Below are 19,482 nucleotides of genomic sequence, written 5' to 3'. Positions count from 1 at the left end.
CTCCCACCCTCAGTTTTTTAACTTTCAGGAACATTTATTTCTATTGCCTCTCAAATCCACAGTTGGGTTTTTTTATGGGAATGATTTGCCGAAGTAAAAAGCGTTAGTTTTGTTTATATCACTGAGCAGAGCTTGTGCTCATCAGTGTTCTCACAGTGGAAATAGCTTAAGCAAAAGTGAAGGTAGCAGATCAGTAGGGAGCCAGGGAGCTGTTATCACTCATTCACATAAACTGATAATTAATGAGGACTACATGTCATCGTCACAAACGCACCATGGGACTTCTGGGCACTGTTGTTGTTGTTATTTTGGGCTCGGCGAGGCAACGTTTTCCTTTCAACCTTGATTATCTTTGGTGTTTGTCAGAGTTAGGTTAGAGGAACCAGCAGCAGGTGCACAGAGCTGATTAGAATCTGGCAAAGTCATACGACGATGATGAGTCATCAAAAACACATGCGAGAGACGAGGGAGGAAGAGGAAGCGGAGCGCGGCACCAAATCCACAGCCTCTCTCCCTATCTCGCCCGATCTCTCTCATGACTTTTCTCAAAAGGCGGACAGATTAGAAAAAACAGCGTTAATTAAAACTTTTGTACAAAACTGAACCTAATTGAGCGGGCTGATTAAGTCGCTTCTCAGATGTACACAAGGCCGTCGTCGTGCCAGAAGTACGAGGAAGGGTAAAGCCTGCTTCAGCGCCGACGGGATGTGAGGTTGTCAAAACACAGCCCAATTAAAAAAGTGAATTCATTAAAACTTGCCGGACTTTTAGACAGACCTGCAAGACGACTGATTTATCTGATGTTGATTTCAGCACGGCTCCCATTTTTTTTCCGCCCGAGCTGCTTCATGTCTTTTCTCTGTTGAACAGAATTGCTGTACTTCTCAGCAATTTAATGTGAGGTCTAATTAGTGTGTTAGGAGCATAGAGGGTGCAGAGACATGTAAAAACGACTTCACTGTAGCTTAGTTGCAAAGAGGCAGTGATTCTAATCCATCTTTGAACATTTATCACAAATGTCCGACATGATTGCTGCAGAAAGGTCTGTCGTTTTTACACAACAGTGCTAAATGAAAGACAGACAAATTATTTATTCAACTTTCTGAAGGACAAAGTGTACGAAAATATGTTTGTGGATAAAAGCAAAGGGCAGCAGGAGTTCAACAAGTTACGAGCAGTGAGAAGTTACACAAGGTTTGTAGAGCTGGACCTTGTCGACCTCCTAAATTCAAACGTAACAGAGCTTTAACCATAAACTGTAAGAAAACATAAACAACACTTCTTTTTGCTGTAAAAAAATAATCAAGCAAAATATTCTGTACATTAGTGCTGCCATTTTGGTTGACATAATTTATGTATTTTTTATTAATGAGGCTGGAGTGAGCAGTTTTATTAAAAATCATTCGAGACCTGGCCAAGAAGAAGAGGAAGAGCAGCAGCACAGTTTTAACAGTAAAAATAATAAACAGACAGACACACAAATGAATTACATTAGAACTTGATCATATAAAACAGACAAGATTTTACCAGAGCTTTAAACTTTTTCAACATTGCAAGGTGTTAAAGCTGAATATCTAATTGTAATTTATTCCATGTGTTACGTGCCGAAAGCCAAAAAGCATTCTCACCAATACAGTCCGGACTTTGGGAAAAACAAAACGAAAGACGTCTATAAAACAAACAGTTTGACTTCAATTAAATTCCAGTTTCAAAGAGAAGATAAAAAGGTAGGAATTCTGCCCAGAATGGTTTTGTAAATTTACACGTGCCAGTGACTGAGGCGACGCACATGCTTTTAAGCAAAGATCACAACAGTGATTAAGAGTTTGTAATGACTCTCCATGATACACGCTCTCCAGCATGTGAAGACAATGAGCATGAGCAACAGTACATGTGCACATTTGCCATTCATAGATGTGGACTAACTTATCACTTATCAGTTTGTCTGATTGAATCGGCCTTGATTGGACATATCAGCAAAAACTTGGCCAATGAATGTTCTTGTGTCTGATAAACTACATAATGTTTTTTGTATTCTCTCGTCCACTTGTGGGTTCTCCTGTCGATGCTGAAGCATCCACGTCTTCTCTCTTACAGCCCATCACACAGGACACACAAGTCCAGAGGCTGAAGGTTTCCCTCTGTCACCTCCACATCCTGCTCCCTACAGCTCTCAGTCTCTGGTTCATTTCCTTCTGTGCTGCTCTTTATTATAGGTGGATTCTTCTATTAAATGCCTAGTGTGTTATGAGTATGCGCTTTGATGACTTTGTGGAATCAGAACAGAATTTAGTGTTATCTGGTCAATTCGGTGGTGTTGTCCAAATTCTCTTCTCCAGAGAGAGGATATTTTATCCCAGTCTGTCTGTGCGCTGTCAAGCCTCTACACGTTGACAGATTCAATTAGATGTTTGCTGCACTTCAAAGCTTCACCGTGATATGTTCAGATGTAAACAGGGGTTGTTTACCTATGGCTGTGTTTGCATTATCTGTATAACCATCACACTTTTCTAAAATCATGTTGCCACATTTAATACACTGTTCAAACCCTGATGATGCTATGTTTATATTCCACTGCTTTAAAATCAGCTTTAATAAAATCTGGTGCCATGGGGGTGCACTGAAGTTGATCATTTACACAGCCTGCCACTCGTGCTGTTCCTCCTCGGGCCGTTTCCACTGTGGGATACATGAACAGAGCTGATGAGGAAATTCCCAAAGTCTCCCTGTAGGTAAAAGAATATTTATGCTCATTCCAGAATCTATTTATAAAAATGATTATATGTGTATGTAGCTTTACTCGGGCTTGATTAGTAATGTACACATAACATACAAATGTGATACTTGTGTCATGTTCAATCAATGTCCTCAGAGATCTTTTTGATTAGGTTTCTAAATATGATGTGGAGGTTTGAAGTCCCAGAGTAATATCTACGATGATAAATGTAGTTTTTTTTAAAGGTTTGGAAAGGATTATTGGATATTTCTCTCAAATGAGAGAAAACAAAATTAAAGGTATATGCATATTCTCTGAAGACTGAATAGTGACAGCAGTAATCAACACACGTCAAAGAGTAAACTAATGAGCAAACAATGCCAGGATTAGAGCTGTTCACTCCTGCTGGGCCCAGCCAGGCTCAAACTGAACGCTCTCATGCAACAGTACCACGAGTTACTCTGCACTGGAGCATCCACCAGATGGCATCGATATGTTCATAAATGACTAATGACAGCAGATGGACAGGGAAGTAGTCAAGACAACATACTGTACGAGACAGAACGGCATTGAAGAACAGATGGAGGGAATAACTCCGAGGAGAGCGAGAGGATATGAATCAGAATTATTGGAAAATAAGGTAGAAATTTTCAAAATGGAAAACGATGGATATAAAGGTTCACATGACGAATCTGTTAAGAACAAGTCCTGTGATTGTTCCAAAGAAAGACATGAAAGACATCTCAATGTCACAAGCTCAAGCTCCATCGACGACAATATCTGCAAAAACGAGTGATCCTAAAAAATGCTGTTTTCCAAAACAATTTTTATACTATCTTTGACTAAAGAGAAGTGATCTGAAAATAACTAAATCAGAGATTACAGGCTGTGCTGAGGAATACATATCATACAAGGCAAAGCTGAAGAGACGAAAGTGCTGAAACAAGAATTTTGTCAACCAGTTATATGACATTAAGTCAAACCCACTGGTAGCTCATGTGATACTGTTCCTTAGAGAACTATTTCCTCCTCAAAATGTCACACAAAATCCTTTTCTATACCCACAATACCCAGTCCAGGGAAAGGTTGTCTGTGTGTGTGTACAGCCGTGGCCAAAAGTTTTGAGAATGGCACAAATATTGGTTTTCACAAAGTGTGTTCCTTCAGTGTTTTTCAATCTTTTTGTCAGATGTTACTATGGTATACTGAAGTATAATTACAAGCATTTTATAAGTGTCAAAGGATTTTATTGACAATTACATTAAGTTTATGCAAAGAGTCAATATTTGCAGTGTTGACCCTTCTTTTTCAGGACCTCTGCAAATGCTTTCAATTAACTTCTGGGCCACATCCTGACTGATGGCAGCCCATTTTTGCATAATCAATGATTGGAGTTAGTCAGAATTTGTGGGTTTTTGTTTGTCCACCCGCCTCTTGAGGATTGATCACAAGTTCTGAATGGGATTAAGGTCTGGACAATTTCCTAGCCATGGACCCAAAATTTCGATGTTTTGTTTCCCGAGCCACTTAGTTATCACTTTCGCCTTATGGCAAGGTGCTCCATCATGCTGGAAAAGGCACTGTCACCAAACTGTTCTTGGATGGTTGGGAGAAGTTGCTCTCTGAGGATGTTTTGGTACCATTCTTAATTCATGGATGTGTTCTTAGGCAAAATTGTTACTTAGCCCACTCCCTTGACTGAGAGGCAACCCCACAGATGAATGGTCTCAGGATGCTTTACTGTTGGCACGACACAGGACTGATGGTAGTGCTCACCTTTTCTTCTCCAGACAAGCTTTTTTCCAGATGCCCCAAACAATCCGTAAGGGGATTCATCAGAGAAAATTACTTTACCCCAGTCCTCAGCAGTCCAATCCCTGTACCTTTGACAGAATATCAGTCTGTTCCTGATGTTTTTCCGAAGGAGAGAAGTGGCTTCTTTGCTGCCATTCTTGACACCAGGCCATCCTCCAAAAGTCTTTGTGTCGCTGTGCGTGCAGATGCACTCACACCTGCCTGCTGCCATTCCTGACCAACCTCTGCACTAGTGGTGCCCCAATCCCGAAGCTGAATCAACTTTAGGAGACGGTCCTGGTGCTTGCTGGACTTCCTTGGGCGCCCTGAAGCCTTCTTCCAACAATTGCACCTCTCTCCCTGAAGTTCTTGATGATCAGATAAATGGTAGATTTAGGTGCAATTTTACTGGCAGCAATATCCTGGCCTCTGAATCCCTTTTTGTGCAAAACAATGATGACTGCACGTGTTTTCTTGCAGATAACCATGGTTAACAGAGGAAGAACACTGATTTCAAGCACCACCCTCCTTTTAAAGCTTCCAGTCTGCTATTCTGTCTAAATCAGCATGACAGAGTGATCTCCAGACTTGTCCCCATCAACACTATCCCCTTTCTTAACAAGAGAATCACTGACATGATATCAGCTGGTCCTTCTGTGGCAAGGCTGAAATGCAGTGAAAATGGGTTTTGGGGTATTAAGTTCATTTTCGTGGCAAAGAGGGACTTTGCAATTAATTGCAATTCATCTGATCACTCTTCATAACATTCTGGAGTATATGCAAATTGCCATCATAAAAACTGAGGCAGCAGACTTTGTGAAAATGAAAATGAACGTTTCTCAAAACGTTTGGCCACAGCTGTATGTGTGTGTGTGTGTGTGTGTGTGTGTGTGTGTGTGTGTGTGTGTGTGTGTGTGTGTGTGTGTGTGTGTGTGTGTGTGTGTGTGTGTGTGTGTGTGTGTGTGTCTGTGTGTGTGTGTGTGTGTGTGTGTGTGTGTGTGTGTGTGTGTGTGTGTGTGTGTGTGTGTGTGTGTGTGTCTGTGTGTGTGTGTCTGTGTGTCTGTGTGTCTCTATAGCGGCTCTTGGGCTAATTTTGCAGTCGTGCCTCTGTCCGTGGTTCTGAAGTCCATTAGTGTTGCTGAGAACCAAATGTTGCTATGTCAGAAACAGAGTAGTTTACTGTAAGATGGGCAGCTGTGACTTTAGAACAAATGACAGAAACACAAGCTAAATGTTTTTAAACTCAAAGTTTTCTCTCCTCTTCTCACAGTCACTTTTGTGTTTGTGTAACTTAAGTTATCAGAGCCAAGAGACAAGAGCCAAACGTTTGTCGTAGCCCAGCATTTACAGTTTTTCAGTTGTAGAAGCAAAAGAGAACAATCCAGGTTTTCTGTCTTCAAGCTTCACAGGTGCTCAATCAGACTCTTAGTTTTCAAAGCAGCCACAAACAATGATGGTGGTTTGCTATTGAAAGTGCATTGGATGGGTGAGCATCCCTCCGTTCAGGTATGATTCAGCAAACCTTTATCAGTCACTAGCCCATAAAATAAGAACATTTGAGTTTGATGAATATTTACTACACTAGAATTGTCTTTTCTAAAAATCTTCAAAGAAAAAATTGTAGTATTTGATTCCAAAAGGAATAAATATCTAGTTTCTGCATGGTACCAAAAGATGGCTGGCAGAGTAAATCCTGTATCACTACATACATCCGTGCTCAATCAATTTAATTTATGAAAATCAAAACACATGCAAATTGTTTTCCATGTTGAGGTAATATAAACAGCCACAGCATGCATTACTTCTAAACTCTGTCTGTGTGTGTGCTTTCCTGTTTTGTTTTTATAACCTACAGAGAATTAGATTTATTTATATAAATGTTAATACATTACAGGTATAAGAATTTGTTTTTCCTCCTCTCCTGTTTGGCTTCACACTGCACGGAGACCTCTGGTGTTCACCGTTTCAGCTGACTGGTTTTTCGTGTTGTTCACAAACAATTTAGTTTTACCTTCTGGCTCCCTGTGCGCCGCAAAGTTCAGAAGGACATGAATGGAACGCGGTTGGCAGTCTGAGCGTTAAGTGTGGTTCACTGGTCTATCATACAGATGAAGTCATTACTCCACTCTCGACTTCATGCTCACCGACACGCAGCTGCAATCAGCTGCATTCTTTTTGTTTATTGGTGTTTGGGCGAAGATACAAGGAAGAAATTATTCCCAACAATACTTCTGCCAAATTGATGTTTGCAGGAGCTTTGACATAAGTTGTATGAAATTGAAAAGTTATTAGTTTCTCTCAAGTTGTCTCAGTTAGATTTGTCAGCAGCACCTCAATTAAACATCAGTCGCCTTCAGTTTTTCTGCTTTTGTTTTTTTGTGCACATTAGTTAAATACATGTTTTTTTCTTGACCCACTCTGGAGTGGATCACTTAAGATGTTTCAGTTGTGGAGAAATTTTGTTCTCAACCACAAATGTCAACCTCAGTACGGGACTCAAGGAAAAGTTAAGAGATCACCCAAGTCTTACAAATTCATTTTCTGAGGAACATGACTGGAATTTTGTTTTGATTTCATCCATTTCTCTGAATGATCAGTAAAACCTGCTGGTGTTGCTACGTGATTAATTACAATGTCACTAGGTAGAGTGCACACCTGCACTAAGGAGGAACTCATAGATATCAGTCAAGATCTATGAATTATTCAGTGAAAACTGTGGAAAAGGAAAATGCCCGATCTCGCAATGTTAACGAAACGGAAAGAAATTCCAGAATTCGCCCTGATCCAGATCCACACCAATATTGCGTGACCCATATCACATCCGTCCATCAAGTTTTATTGATATCTGTTTTTTGTGTAATCTTTCTCACAAACCTACAAATGGTGACCTGGATGACTGAGAGTCTTGACTGATAAACACACAAACATACAAGCAAACAGACAGGGGTGAAAACATAACCTCCTTGGCGGGTTAGGGTTAGGGTTAGATCCCCAATTTCAGTTAGCTTCATCCTCTGGTAACACTGTTTAAATAGCCGACATACATCTCATTCTTAATTGTAGTGCGATCTTATTATTGGTATTTCCAGTACCGGTCCATGGCTCTTATTGGCTCCTCACATGTCCTTCAGAGGAACCCGTTTCAACTGACCCACATTGATTTTGTTCTGGTTGCGGCACTTCACCGAGTATGAGCGCCCCCCCCCCCAGCCCTGACTCACCAGGCTTCAACACTGCACCCCCCTTGAGTATAACACTTAAAAAGGTCAGTGGTTTAATTACTGGCTACACTGGTTCATCCAGCAGGGCTCTTGAAATGTACCCACTCCTCTCCTCTTGCTCATTAAGTTTGGTCCTAATGTAAAACGTTAACATTTACATACATATGCTGTCAATTAGTGTCAAGTGTCCCCGGCTATTGAAGAGGCAGCAGCGCCGAGGGAGAGAGGGTCATTGTTCTGGAACCAGCAGAATAAAACCAGTAAGGACCGAGAGTGGGACAGGTTGCAATTTAATGCTAATTCACAATTGTTTAATTTTAACAGCGGTACCTTTTTAAATACATTATCTTCCCTCAGAGGACATACTGCAGGCACAAGGGATTGTGTTTTAAGGACAATTAGCATTCAGATTATTCAACAATGCATAAAAAACGTCAAATAAAAAAAGTTACATACGACATATACAATCATCAGCAGGTAATGGTTCAACATGCTGCAATATAAAGTAATTGATCAGTGCAACATACACACTGGGATAAGATGCTTCTTCGTTTTGTGTGCAAATGAGGCAATCTAAATTCAGTGAGAACAGAATGAGACGCTGCTTCTGTTGTACTTTCTGGAGCAGATTTTACACAAAAGGCCTCATCACTTTTATCCAACTGCCCTTTTTCCACCCGGCATCAGCTGCTCACAGTTTTCCTCTGTGCATTTGAGACAACACACACACACACACACACACACACACACACACACACACACACACACACAACCACGCCATTCATTTAAGAAGACTGAGAAACGATTTAAAAGTAATAACCCAACCAACATTTTTTGCTTGCAAAAAGCAAATATCTCTCTTCAGGTGTTTATTGTCAATATTTATAAAACAGGTAAATACTTCACAAAAGACTTGAGAGTATCCTGCTTGATAGCTCATAATTTTGAATATATATGCTTATTAGTACGTGTTCATTATGTGTATACTCAAAATTTGCAACAGAGAAACTTAAGATAAAAGGAAGAAATGATATCCAACAATACTTCTGCCAAACTGATGCTACAGGAGCTTTAACATAAGTTGTATGAAACTGAAACCTTATTAGTTTCAGAAATGTAATTTGACTGTTTTCCAACAGAATGATGAGGAAACATTGAAGATAAAGTTACTGCTGAGTCACAAACGTTCTGACTGGATTTACTGGCAAACTAAATAATTGATTTTTATTGTGTTCCTATGTGGCTTTGGAGGTATAGCGGGTCGTCCACTAACCAGGGGGTTAGTGGTTTGATCCCCAGCTCCTCCAGTCCACAGGTGACCTTTGACAAACCCCAAATTGCCTCGGACATCTGTTCAGTCAGTGTGTGAGTGAAGTGTAACAGAAAAGGTGCTGATGTGTGTCTACGAATTGGTGAATCTTAGAGTGTTAAGCACTTTGTGTGGTCGTTAATCTAGAAAAGGGACCAAGTTTCCACATAACTGCTTTATATTATATAACTGTAATGAAGCAGAACTGAGGATGTGAACCCTGGTTCCTCCTTTATCAAAGTCCTCTGGTTTATACTGCAGCCAGCCCCCCCACAACAAGATCCCTCTGAATTCTGGGACACACAGGAGCCTCTTGTATATCATATGTATGAATCCAGCTTTGGTGAAGGGTGTCTATGAGTTATTTGTTTGCATGTCATCGGGCATTCATTCTTTCTGTCCCTTAGTTCCCTGGGTGTCATTTTTTCACATCTGTTCTGCGTCTGTAGCTATGGAATCATTTCATACGCAGTCGTAGCTCATTGGTCGTGCTGCTGCCAAGTCACCACAGTGTGATTACCTGGCACAGCAGGCGGCGCCGTTTCACTTTGAGACGCAGTTTAAGTAAATCTGCAGTCAAGTGAAATGGAGATAGCTCAACTATTTCAGCAAATCGTCATTAAGTGTGTCAACGTTTCGTCGTCATTAATCTAAATAGATTCCATAACTTTCGACATGTCTCTGTGGATGAAATGGAATTTGTGAAAGCTGAGAAGTGTCTCGGTGTTCTTGTTTAGTTAAAGTAGTCATTACAATGCAAGACAGCAAGTCTGCGGGCGTGAGACTGACAGACAGTGAGACAGGGACAAATAAAAAAGCGAGAACAGAGGAAGTCAGGGAATATTGAAGAAATAATAAAATAAATAAAAATGTTCCTCCTCTCTCTGCCTTCGACACCTGGAGTGATGAGGCGGCCGTGGCCTTGAGATGCAGTCGAGTAGCCTCTTTTTAATTAACTATTGGTACATAAACACACACACACACAAACACAGACACAGACACACACACACACACACAGACACACACACACACACACACAAACACAGACACACACAGCAAGATATAAATTACGAATGCGCACAAATTGGCTGTTATATACTACAACACAGGGCATGCTTTTGTGCGAACCTGTTTCACACATTCACAACCACAGTGTTGCAGCATCATATACATGCAAAGCACAAACACTGACGCGCACATGCAATTAATCCTATATTAATGTGTAGCAGAGCACAAAGTTCAGCTCACATTTCCCTGGTGTCGTCTGACAGTCACATTCACTCAAGAGGAAATTAAACAAGAAATGGACGAAGGAACTGATGGATCACGACGATTGATACGGATTTACCAACGAAGGCAGAGATATGATTAATAAATGTGATTGTTATTGTGTAGCTCGGTTAACAAAGGCTGTTTTCGCGTAACAAAAAAACAGTGTTGGTTTCTTTTCTTCCTGTCTTATGGCAGTAGAATAGTGCTGTTGTGCGTGTTTACTCCAAAAAGCTGATGCAGTTCTTTGGAAGGAGATATGAGCCGACCGACGTTATATCACCTCTTTACATTCACCGTTTGTCTTCCTTTTTTTACCTGAGTCATTAAAATGTTCTTGCAATAACAATATATAGTGTGTGCTTTACAGGCGAGTGATAAAACTCCTCTCCAGTTTTCATAGAAGAGTACACATTGAGCTCATTTGGTTTAGGTGATCAAGTTTGCAAGAAATCTTTGCTTCACAAAATAGTTCCTGCAGGTTTTGCAGAAATTTTCTTCCTCCTGCTCCAGCCAACTGGTCCAAGTCTGACCCCTGTGGTGGAAATGGGCTTGAACCAGCACTGTTCATCTTCTCTTTGTCTCAATCTTCATTGATCTGCTGCCTCTGATCCGAGGCTGGAGTCTTCCTGCTGCTCTCAAGGCCCAGATCAGGTTTGATAGAGCTTATTATCTCCACCACGCCAGGCTAGAGATGAACGGGATGTGATTGAAAGTTCATAAACTGCCAGTGAAGTTTAAAATGAGGAGTGTTGTGCAGCCGGCGAACTGTTTACAGTCAGCACATACTGAGAGGAGTGTACAGTTCATCTTCCAAACCCTTTTGCAGACTTGCTTGTCAACAACAAAGTTAATCGTGTTGCTAATTGAGGAACAATGTGATGGTAATGGCCAATGACAGACAGATGCACACGTGGAGGAATGAGGGAGCACGAATAGAGAGGAGGAAGGGAGACTCAGGGGGAGTAACTTTTCAGAATAATAGTCCTCTTTATTTTCCCCCTCTGCTTGTCATGTCCCTCTCTCTTGGTAGTGCAGTAATAAATCATGTGTTATCTAGAAAAAAAGAGTGTGTGTGTGTGTGCGTGTGTGTGTGTGACTCATGTATTGCGGGCGTCCATCTTGGTTATGGGGCTTCAATAGCGTTTCAATCTGTTCTGTGTGCCTGACAGTTGTGTACAACCTGTGTCCACTCCTGACTTGTTTATGTTCACATTTCACTGAGGCAGCTGACAGTTTGCTTTATAAGCACAAAGTGATGTGACAGGAGGTTTTGATGAATAAATGGATGGATGAATGGATGGATGAATGGATGGATGGGTGGATGCTGCAGGAGAAAGTCAAACAGGAAGAAGAGGAAGCACAGAACAGTTTTGACACTTGCTTGTTTCCTTCAGGAGAACTGCTTCAGTCTTTACCTGGACAATCAGTCACAGAGTTTTTTTCTACAGCAGCAGAAGGCCTAGTCGGGCAGAATCGGTTTGCTCCCTCATTAATGAGGAGGGACAACAGATGTCTGTAGAGACCGACCTGTTTGCAGGCTCGTGCCTCTGGCTGATCCATGTTTGCTTGTCGTGAAAGGTGAGCACCGAGTTGACAAAGTTGGGAGGTGCCCCACCAGCTGAAATGAGCACAAAGACTGGGATGGTGAGAAAACCGGCTGGTACAGATGTAAACATGTGTCTGACGGTCTCCTTCAGTCATGCAACGAAATTGGCCCGTGGGCACACATATTTAAATCCCCCGCAACCCTCCTACACATGAGCAACACACACAGATTAAATGAGACGGACCGTTTTGCATTCCTTCTTCCTTTCCTTACTGTGTTTCTGTGCCTGTTTTGCAACTCTGTTGTCGTTTCATTTCTGGGCTTAAACTCACTTTATTTTCTTCTTCTAGTAATATGTGGTTATTTTTTTAAAGGTCTCTGTACTTATTTTTCAATTTTTATTGAGTGTCTTTGTTGTGATAACATAGAGGTGATCAGATTAAGGGCCCTGGTAACCCCTGGATGTGAGATGTGATTCAATATGAATTTGGGGTATTTTCAGTGTCACCATCCTTGAAATACTGCACTCATTGTCAAACCGCCACTACTTACTCAATTTTCTGCTCAGTCCCTCCAATCTCTTCAATTTTCTTCCTCAATATCTCAAATCTCCCCAGTTTGCTCCTCATTTTCTCAAATGTCCAGAATATCTTCGTTAATCTCCTCTTCAAATTTCTCTGTAATCAACTTAATAACATCAAGAAAACTGGTCTTAGAAGGAGTTACCATCGGGACATACAGAGAGTCTGGTAACTCCAGATAAAATCTTCCCCAGCAACCATCACAGTCTACTTTTTGACCCTCTGACCCCCACACACACACACACACTCACACACACACACACACACACACACACACACACACACACATACACACACACACACACACATTCTCATTCACAACTATGCATACACCACAAACACACATTTGTCACCTTTGCTGGAGTGCGTGATTGCAGCAATTGCTGTGTGACTGTCCGATTGCAGGGCGGCATCAGTCTGGAGCCTCATGCATTTTTATTGCATCTTAGCTCCTCTTCCATTCCGTCCGTACAGTAAGATCCATCTGCTTCGTGTTGCATATTCAGTGCATGTGTTCAGCATCTCTGCCATTCAGTGTCTCTGGCGTTGCTTTGACTTTTATATTCTGCTGAAAATAAAAGATTGTTTTTTGTCCAGTGAATATTTGGAGGATGTTAATGAATCAATAAGTCCTCTCAGTCTCTTAATAGTCTGCAAACCTTTCTTAAGTAGGTTATACTTGGAGAGATGAACGCTAAATAAAAGTCCAACACAACTACAATAGCATTAATATTTGTGTCTTCAGCATTTTATAAGACATTTTTGGAACATTTATGTCATGGAGGGACAAAAGGATGCGGCTACAAGTGAGACATTATATCTTTGAGATTGAGATTTTACTCTTCTCGACAAATCAAGACTCAACAACTACTTTTTTTTGTGATCAAATTTTTATTGGGATTTGAAGGACAACAATCATGATCATTCAACAGCGCATAAATAAAGTAAATACTGTATACAAACATAAGTATACCGATGTACTCACACACACAGATACACACATACATGCCGGATAATAATAAAATGAAAACATAAAAATAAAATAGAACGATATAACTGAAGATAAATATATAGGAAAAATTAAGTGCAATACATATGTCATAGAAGCAAAAAGGAAAAAGGTGCCATTGAAGTGTAACCTAGTTAGATCTATCAAATGGTTAGATTCCGTCCACAATTTACAGTACACAGTAAAACATAAACAGGAAATATAAACCAAAGAAAAGAAAAGAAAACAGGACCAGAGGGGGAGGGGGTGGGGGGGGCTCAGCTCACACCAAAAAGCCCTTGAGAGCATCCACTGTTCGAGCCCAGTACAATGACACTTCCTCCTTTACACCATGGACGCGTGCTGTGGACAATTCAAGAAGCGCATCATCTATGAAGTTGAGCAGCCACTGTCGCCGAGATAGTATATGGGGCGGTTTCCACCTTGTTGCAATCATCTTTTTAGCTGCAGTTAGGCCAGCCAGAAATATGCACTTTGAGGATTTCGTGAGTTTCAGTTGAGAAAGATCATTTAAAATAAAAACAGATGGGGACAACTACTTAAGATGAAAAATATCACCAATAATTTACCTTTGCTGGAAAGTTATTTATCTCTGCTACAGTATGGTGGCATGTTGACACATTAACCAACACTGGGGTGTTAATCTTTATTCACTTCTGACATATTCTTTATAGCAGTATGAATTTCCCATTAAACGATATGAGGACAATAACAAAGTGCAAGCTGCTTGTTCTGAATCTTTATAATCCTCACTGTCCCACTAAAGAAATAAAGCATCGTTGGAATCACTGAAGTTTGTTGCAAGAGGAGCTAGAGTTGATCTCAGCTGACACTTAGCGAGAGGCGGACTGCACCCTGAACAGGTCGCCAGCGGATCGCAGGGCTGACAAATTCACACAAATCCACACTCACACCTTCACCACTTGTGCTGGAGAACCAAACCTGCACACTGTTGAAGAAATATTCAGCCAGAGGCCAGTCTCAAAGTTTGCAGTAGTGTTATTACAGTGTTATTGGTATTCCAGAGTAGGGTGATCCTGTTGCACAGAACGGATCTGAGACAGCAGACTGACCCAGAGTGAGAGACACAGGCACAGTTATACAGTGGGGAGAGAGGGTGAGCAGCTGGTATGCAAATTGTAACCGTGATCAGAAGGTTCAGACATCGTGATTTACATTCACAGGGCTTACAAGCTAAAGGCAGGAAGGGTCTTTCAGGGCAGGGGGCACTGTGGGGTGGGATGAGGTTGCAAGAACTCAAGCACTAAAGCAAACACATCTGTTTTAAATCTTATGCAGCAAAATCTCATTCCTGTGCCTGTGGCTGCTGATCAAAACAAGACAGTAAAACAACACATTAACACTCCATTTAATTTATTTCCTTCTGTGGAATTAGAAACTAAACTGAGGATCAGCATCAACCAGCGTCACACAACTTCTCTAATGGTCCGCCTTATACGAGTTTGCTTCAGACTTCATTTCAAGTTGTTTCCAACTCATCTCAAAACTGAACGCTTCACGCAATCCGAAAAATAAATCAAGTCATTCATTTCGTATCTCATTACTGAGATGCCTGGATATTCGCCAGCATGTGAAATATGGACGCCATTCTAAATTGTATCAATAATTCTGTTTTGCACCAAACCTTCACTGGACTTAGCAAAAGAAATCTCCAACATAGACTCAAGGAAAAACAAACTCCAACTTCAATCTGTGCTAATGTGCATGCATCACACATTCAGGAGTGCAATGTGTATTGAATTCGGCATGAGGAATTTAGGTGCAGCCGTGTGATGATAACCTGTTCATCTCGGATTGAACTCGCAGCATGTGTTTGTGTGTGTGTGTGTGTGTGTGTGTCTGAGTGTGAGCATCTCTTTCCTTGCTGTCACCTTAGTGTTGCAGCTCACTGACTGACTGATCGTGTGCTCTGATTGGATCCCAGTCGCTCGGATGTGGGACATTAGCTCTATGATTGGTGGACGGACCCCAAAAGAAAATCAATATCTTCCCTTTTTTTTTCTCCTGACGCATCACAGTTAAAAAGTCCCTGTAATTAATTGCGCTGATGTGTGGATTATTTCAAGTTATTTAAAATCACTTTCATTGATTTTATAGACTTTTAATAGATTTTAAAAAATGTTTTAGAGCTGTGGGGATCGGTCTCATTCAGTGGCTCAGCCCGTGATCGAATCAGGGCTTCACCTCCTACGACCAATAAATTGTAGACAAACGTATCATTGCCTCTTTAGCAGTCTTACTCATCAAAAGCAAGTTAATGTCCAGAGTCGGGGACGCAATTCACCACATCCTGGCATCTGGTGGCACCTCGACAACATGACATCACTCACAATACTCCTAATGACCCCATTCGCAGAAGAGATTACTTGCAAATGAACTAATCACTCGCAAGTTGCACATTGCTACGGGGAGTGAGAAAAAATTAGGTGAATTAGTAAGCAGTTACGATGATGGAGAGCAACTGACAGTTAGTTATGCAGCGCGAGGGATTCAAAGTTGTGTTTACCCGACTGTTTTATGTCTTCTCCGTATGTCTTTCTGCTTCGATGAGACAACTTTCCCAGGGCTTAATGAGTTTGGAGCCTTGGGCATTTTTTAGATTGATGCGATCTGGGTTGAGGAGGTAACTTTTGAAATGTATTCTGCTGCAGTGTAATCACCGGCGTAATCCATCTAGTTACTCTCAAGTACAACGTAGGCTGCTGCTTAATTTAGGTGCGTGTGGAATTGATTAAATTAATTTGCTGGGTTTAGGGAAAAGAGAAAGAGAACATAGTTAGATGATAGACTTTGAAGAAGTGGAGATCAGTCTTGTGTTTCTGTTGCAACTTTGTATATGATGTATAGAATAAGTAAAGACAGAGGATTTTGCATCATAGCATGTTGTCTTATCTGTCTCACTTCTTTTGGTGAGAATTTTAAATTGTTAAACAGTGGTAATATTTACCTGCAGATGTGTACTGTACTTACTAATTTGTCATATTCCAGTTAATATGTCAGTTTATTCTCTTTTTAGGGGTTTGTAGTGAGGGACAACAAATAGTCTTATAGGATAATTCAAAAACCACCTATATCATATGTCCATAATGAGATCTGATCCAGTGATAGAGGAACAACTCAAAAAGTACCACATTCACTTTTCTACTTAAGTATAAGTGAGTAAGAACTTGCTTTTAAATATGATATAATGATAAATCAATGCATTGAAATGAATAGCAGCACACAGTAATATCGATTGTTGATGTTGTGAAGTGGTTTCCTGGATGTTAAGCTGTACAAGTTTGGGGATAAACGAATGGTTGCAGGTCAAGGACTTCTCTCAGAGATATCTGGAGCCTGGTTGACAGCTTGGGTAACACACACACACTCTCTGTCACACTCTCCTGCTCACATTCTGTTTCATACTCACACAGACACACACACACAGCAACGCGGTTAGCAGTGTGGCTAGCACTATGAGACCATGTGTTGTAGTGTTAATCACACCGTGGAGCATTAGCACTTCAGCACAAGGCAGCCTGAGCATGTGTATGGACCATAGATTAGAAAAAAGGTTGACACACAACTTTGTGTCTTTCTATAGTGGGGAGGACACTGATTGGCATAACGCATTCCTGAGCCCCTAACCATCTCACCGTATTCAGGCAAGTTCCTAACCCCAAATCTAACCCCAACCCTAAAATCATAATCAAATGTCCTTTTGAAGTTGTGATCACCCAAAATGTCCCGATATTGTCAAGGTGTTCTCACAACATCAAAATGTTTTCACAATATCAAATGTCCTCACAACAAGAAAGGAAGAAAGAAAGATCTGGACATAAAAACATTGCTTGCAAAGTGATTTCTTTCTTTAAGTCTGTAAAGTCTGTTAATAATAATCACAGGACATATCCAAAAATATTACCTCAATCCTTTAAAGTTACATTTCCATTTTCAAAAATAAAATAGTTGTAAATATTACAATCATCTTATGACCCATTCAATCCACCAGGTTCTGTGAGGAGCCTCCATCTTGAGCCGTCTGTAGGATTAACACTCTGAACAGCTGCGACTTCAAAGACAGTAAAAGTGTCGACAGTGTGAGCTAATGTGACAAAATGGTGGAAGTCAAAGCTGCAGTCAACAGCTTTACAATGAAGGGTCACATGATTTATATTCATGAGTCAGGACAGTATCGCTTCCTGCAGCTGATGGATGGGAATCTGAAGCATATTTCAAAACACTGAGATAAACATAAGATAACAGCTTAATGGAGATTCCATCTTGTTTTCATCTAATTGTTTTAATCCCAATCAAAGGGGCCACACATTACAATATTATGTCTGCGCTTGTTTTTGAAGGACCACCTATAAATTCTATTTCATGCAGTCCTCCCACTGATGAGCCTCAGGGAAAATAAATACATCTCGGCAGCATCACATGTTGAAGGTATCTATTACTGTAGCTTCATTTCAATTTCCAATTCCTGCTGCAGAGCAGGTCCCTGGTGGCCAGTTGGAATTTACAATGATTCTGTATGCAGCGCCGCCCTGTTTGTTTTGTTGTCCAAGCGAGGCGCTTATTAAAATGGTTGTGATGTGTTTTCTGATCGGATGCTAAAAGATTACAGCCGTGATGAATAATCAAATCAAATGCCACTAATGTGTGGGCTTTGCTGGGATGGCAAATGATGGGATGTCCTGGGACTAAAACAGCGCAAAGATGTCTAATTGGTGGACTGAAAGGAGAAGTAAAATCATGGCTAAAACATACTTCCTGGACTATTTTACCTCTTTTAATTTCTCAAAAAGAGCAAACTGGTAACTGTCTGGCTGAGTTTCAGAAGTTAAACCGAGCGACTGATGTATATCATGGGAAGGCGTTCCCTTCTTCTACCCCTCTTGTCTCAACAGCCAAAATCTGTCTTTCTCTGTTAAAAATGTCACTTCGACTTCAAATATTTGAAGTAGTTCAGGGGCACTTGATTTACCTCAGCGGACTGGAACAGCCGCCAACACAGACACATTACTGCTGAGATTAAAGTCAATCGAGCACTCCCACTTTCTGCTGTGTTTGCTGTAGGAACGAGCGGCAGAGAAGGAACAGAGCTTTCTTGATCAAGATTGAACAGTGTGTGTGTGTGTGTGTGTGTGTGTGTGTGTGTGTGTGTGTGTGTGTGTGTGTGTGTGTGTGTGTGTGTGTGTGTGTGTGTGTGTGTGTGTGTGTGTGTGTGTGTGTGTGTGTGTGTTAGAGTACTTTCTATGTGACTATGCTATTGAAAAGTAAACCCAAGTACCGTGAAGTAATCTTTATATTATTGACCTGTTTTGGTTATAAGGCCAGTGTAAAGTCGACCATTGAACTATATGAAAAAAAATCCACATCCATCACTTCACATCATGTTGAGACAAGATTTCACACCCAAACAATACCAGAGCCTTTCATATACATTTACAGTAGCCTGAGCTTATAAAAGGTTTGTGATTGGTCACACAGTGAGTGGGACCCACTCCTGGACTTCATTCTGTCACTTCCCAGCATCACTCCAGTGGGAGTGTGTTCAGTTATGTCTGTGTGTGTGTTTGTGTGTGTTAGATTCAAATCCCTATATCGCAGAATCAAAGCCCTCTACTACCCTCGAGTGGCTAGAACGAAGAACTGACTGGAATTACCTAAGAGTAACAGGAAGCTGCTTGTTTTACGTTGTGTAGCAGTGTAGGTGTTTGTGTATGTGTGTGTGTAAGTGCTCACTAGCGCGTCCACACTTATTTGTATTTGGGTCTCACCCTTATCTGTGCCACTGTGTGTGTTTGTATGTCACGCTTGCTTGCCTTCCTCTGTTTGGGTGCCTGGTTGTGTAATAGCGTGCTTGTACGTGTGTGTGTGTGTGTGTGTGTGTGTGTGTGTGTGTGTGTGTGTGTGTGTGTGTGTGTGTGTGTGTGTGTGTGTGTGTGTGTGTGTGTTTGTTTGTGTGCATGTGTGTGCGGACTGATAATGCTCATGCCGTTATTTAAAGTAGAGATTAGCAGATAGA

The 19,482-nt window shown here is 41.0% G+C and overlaps 1 protein-coding gene across 1 annotated transcript in view; it reads right to left on the bottom strand.

The window, feature by feature from the left end:
• The window catches only part of si:dkey-177p2.18 (phospholipase B1, membrane-associated), a 108,764-nt gene that overhangs the window by 63,640 nt on the left and 25,642 nt on the right, over window positions 1-19,482 (bottom strand). Inside the window, exon 4 of the mRNA XM_061071927.1 lies at window positions 11,840-11,930. Coding sequence (XP_060927910.1) covers window positions 11,840-11,930 — 91 coding nt within the window. The remainder of the gene's footprint in view (window positions 1-11,839; window positions 11,931-19,482) is intronic.

Source organism: Limanda limanda, chromosome 5 (genome assembly GCF_963576545.1).
Source record: "Limanda limanda chromosome 5, fLimLim1.1, whole genome shotgun sequence".
Lineage (NCBI taxonomy): Eukaryota > Metazoa > Chordata > Actinopteri > Pleuronectiformes > Pleuronectidae > Limanda > Limanda limanda.
The sequence above is the reverse complement of the archived record's forward strand: the minus strand, read 5'-3'. Positions and strand labels throughout refer to the sequence as shown.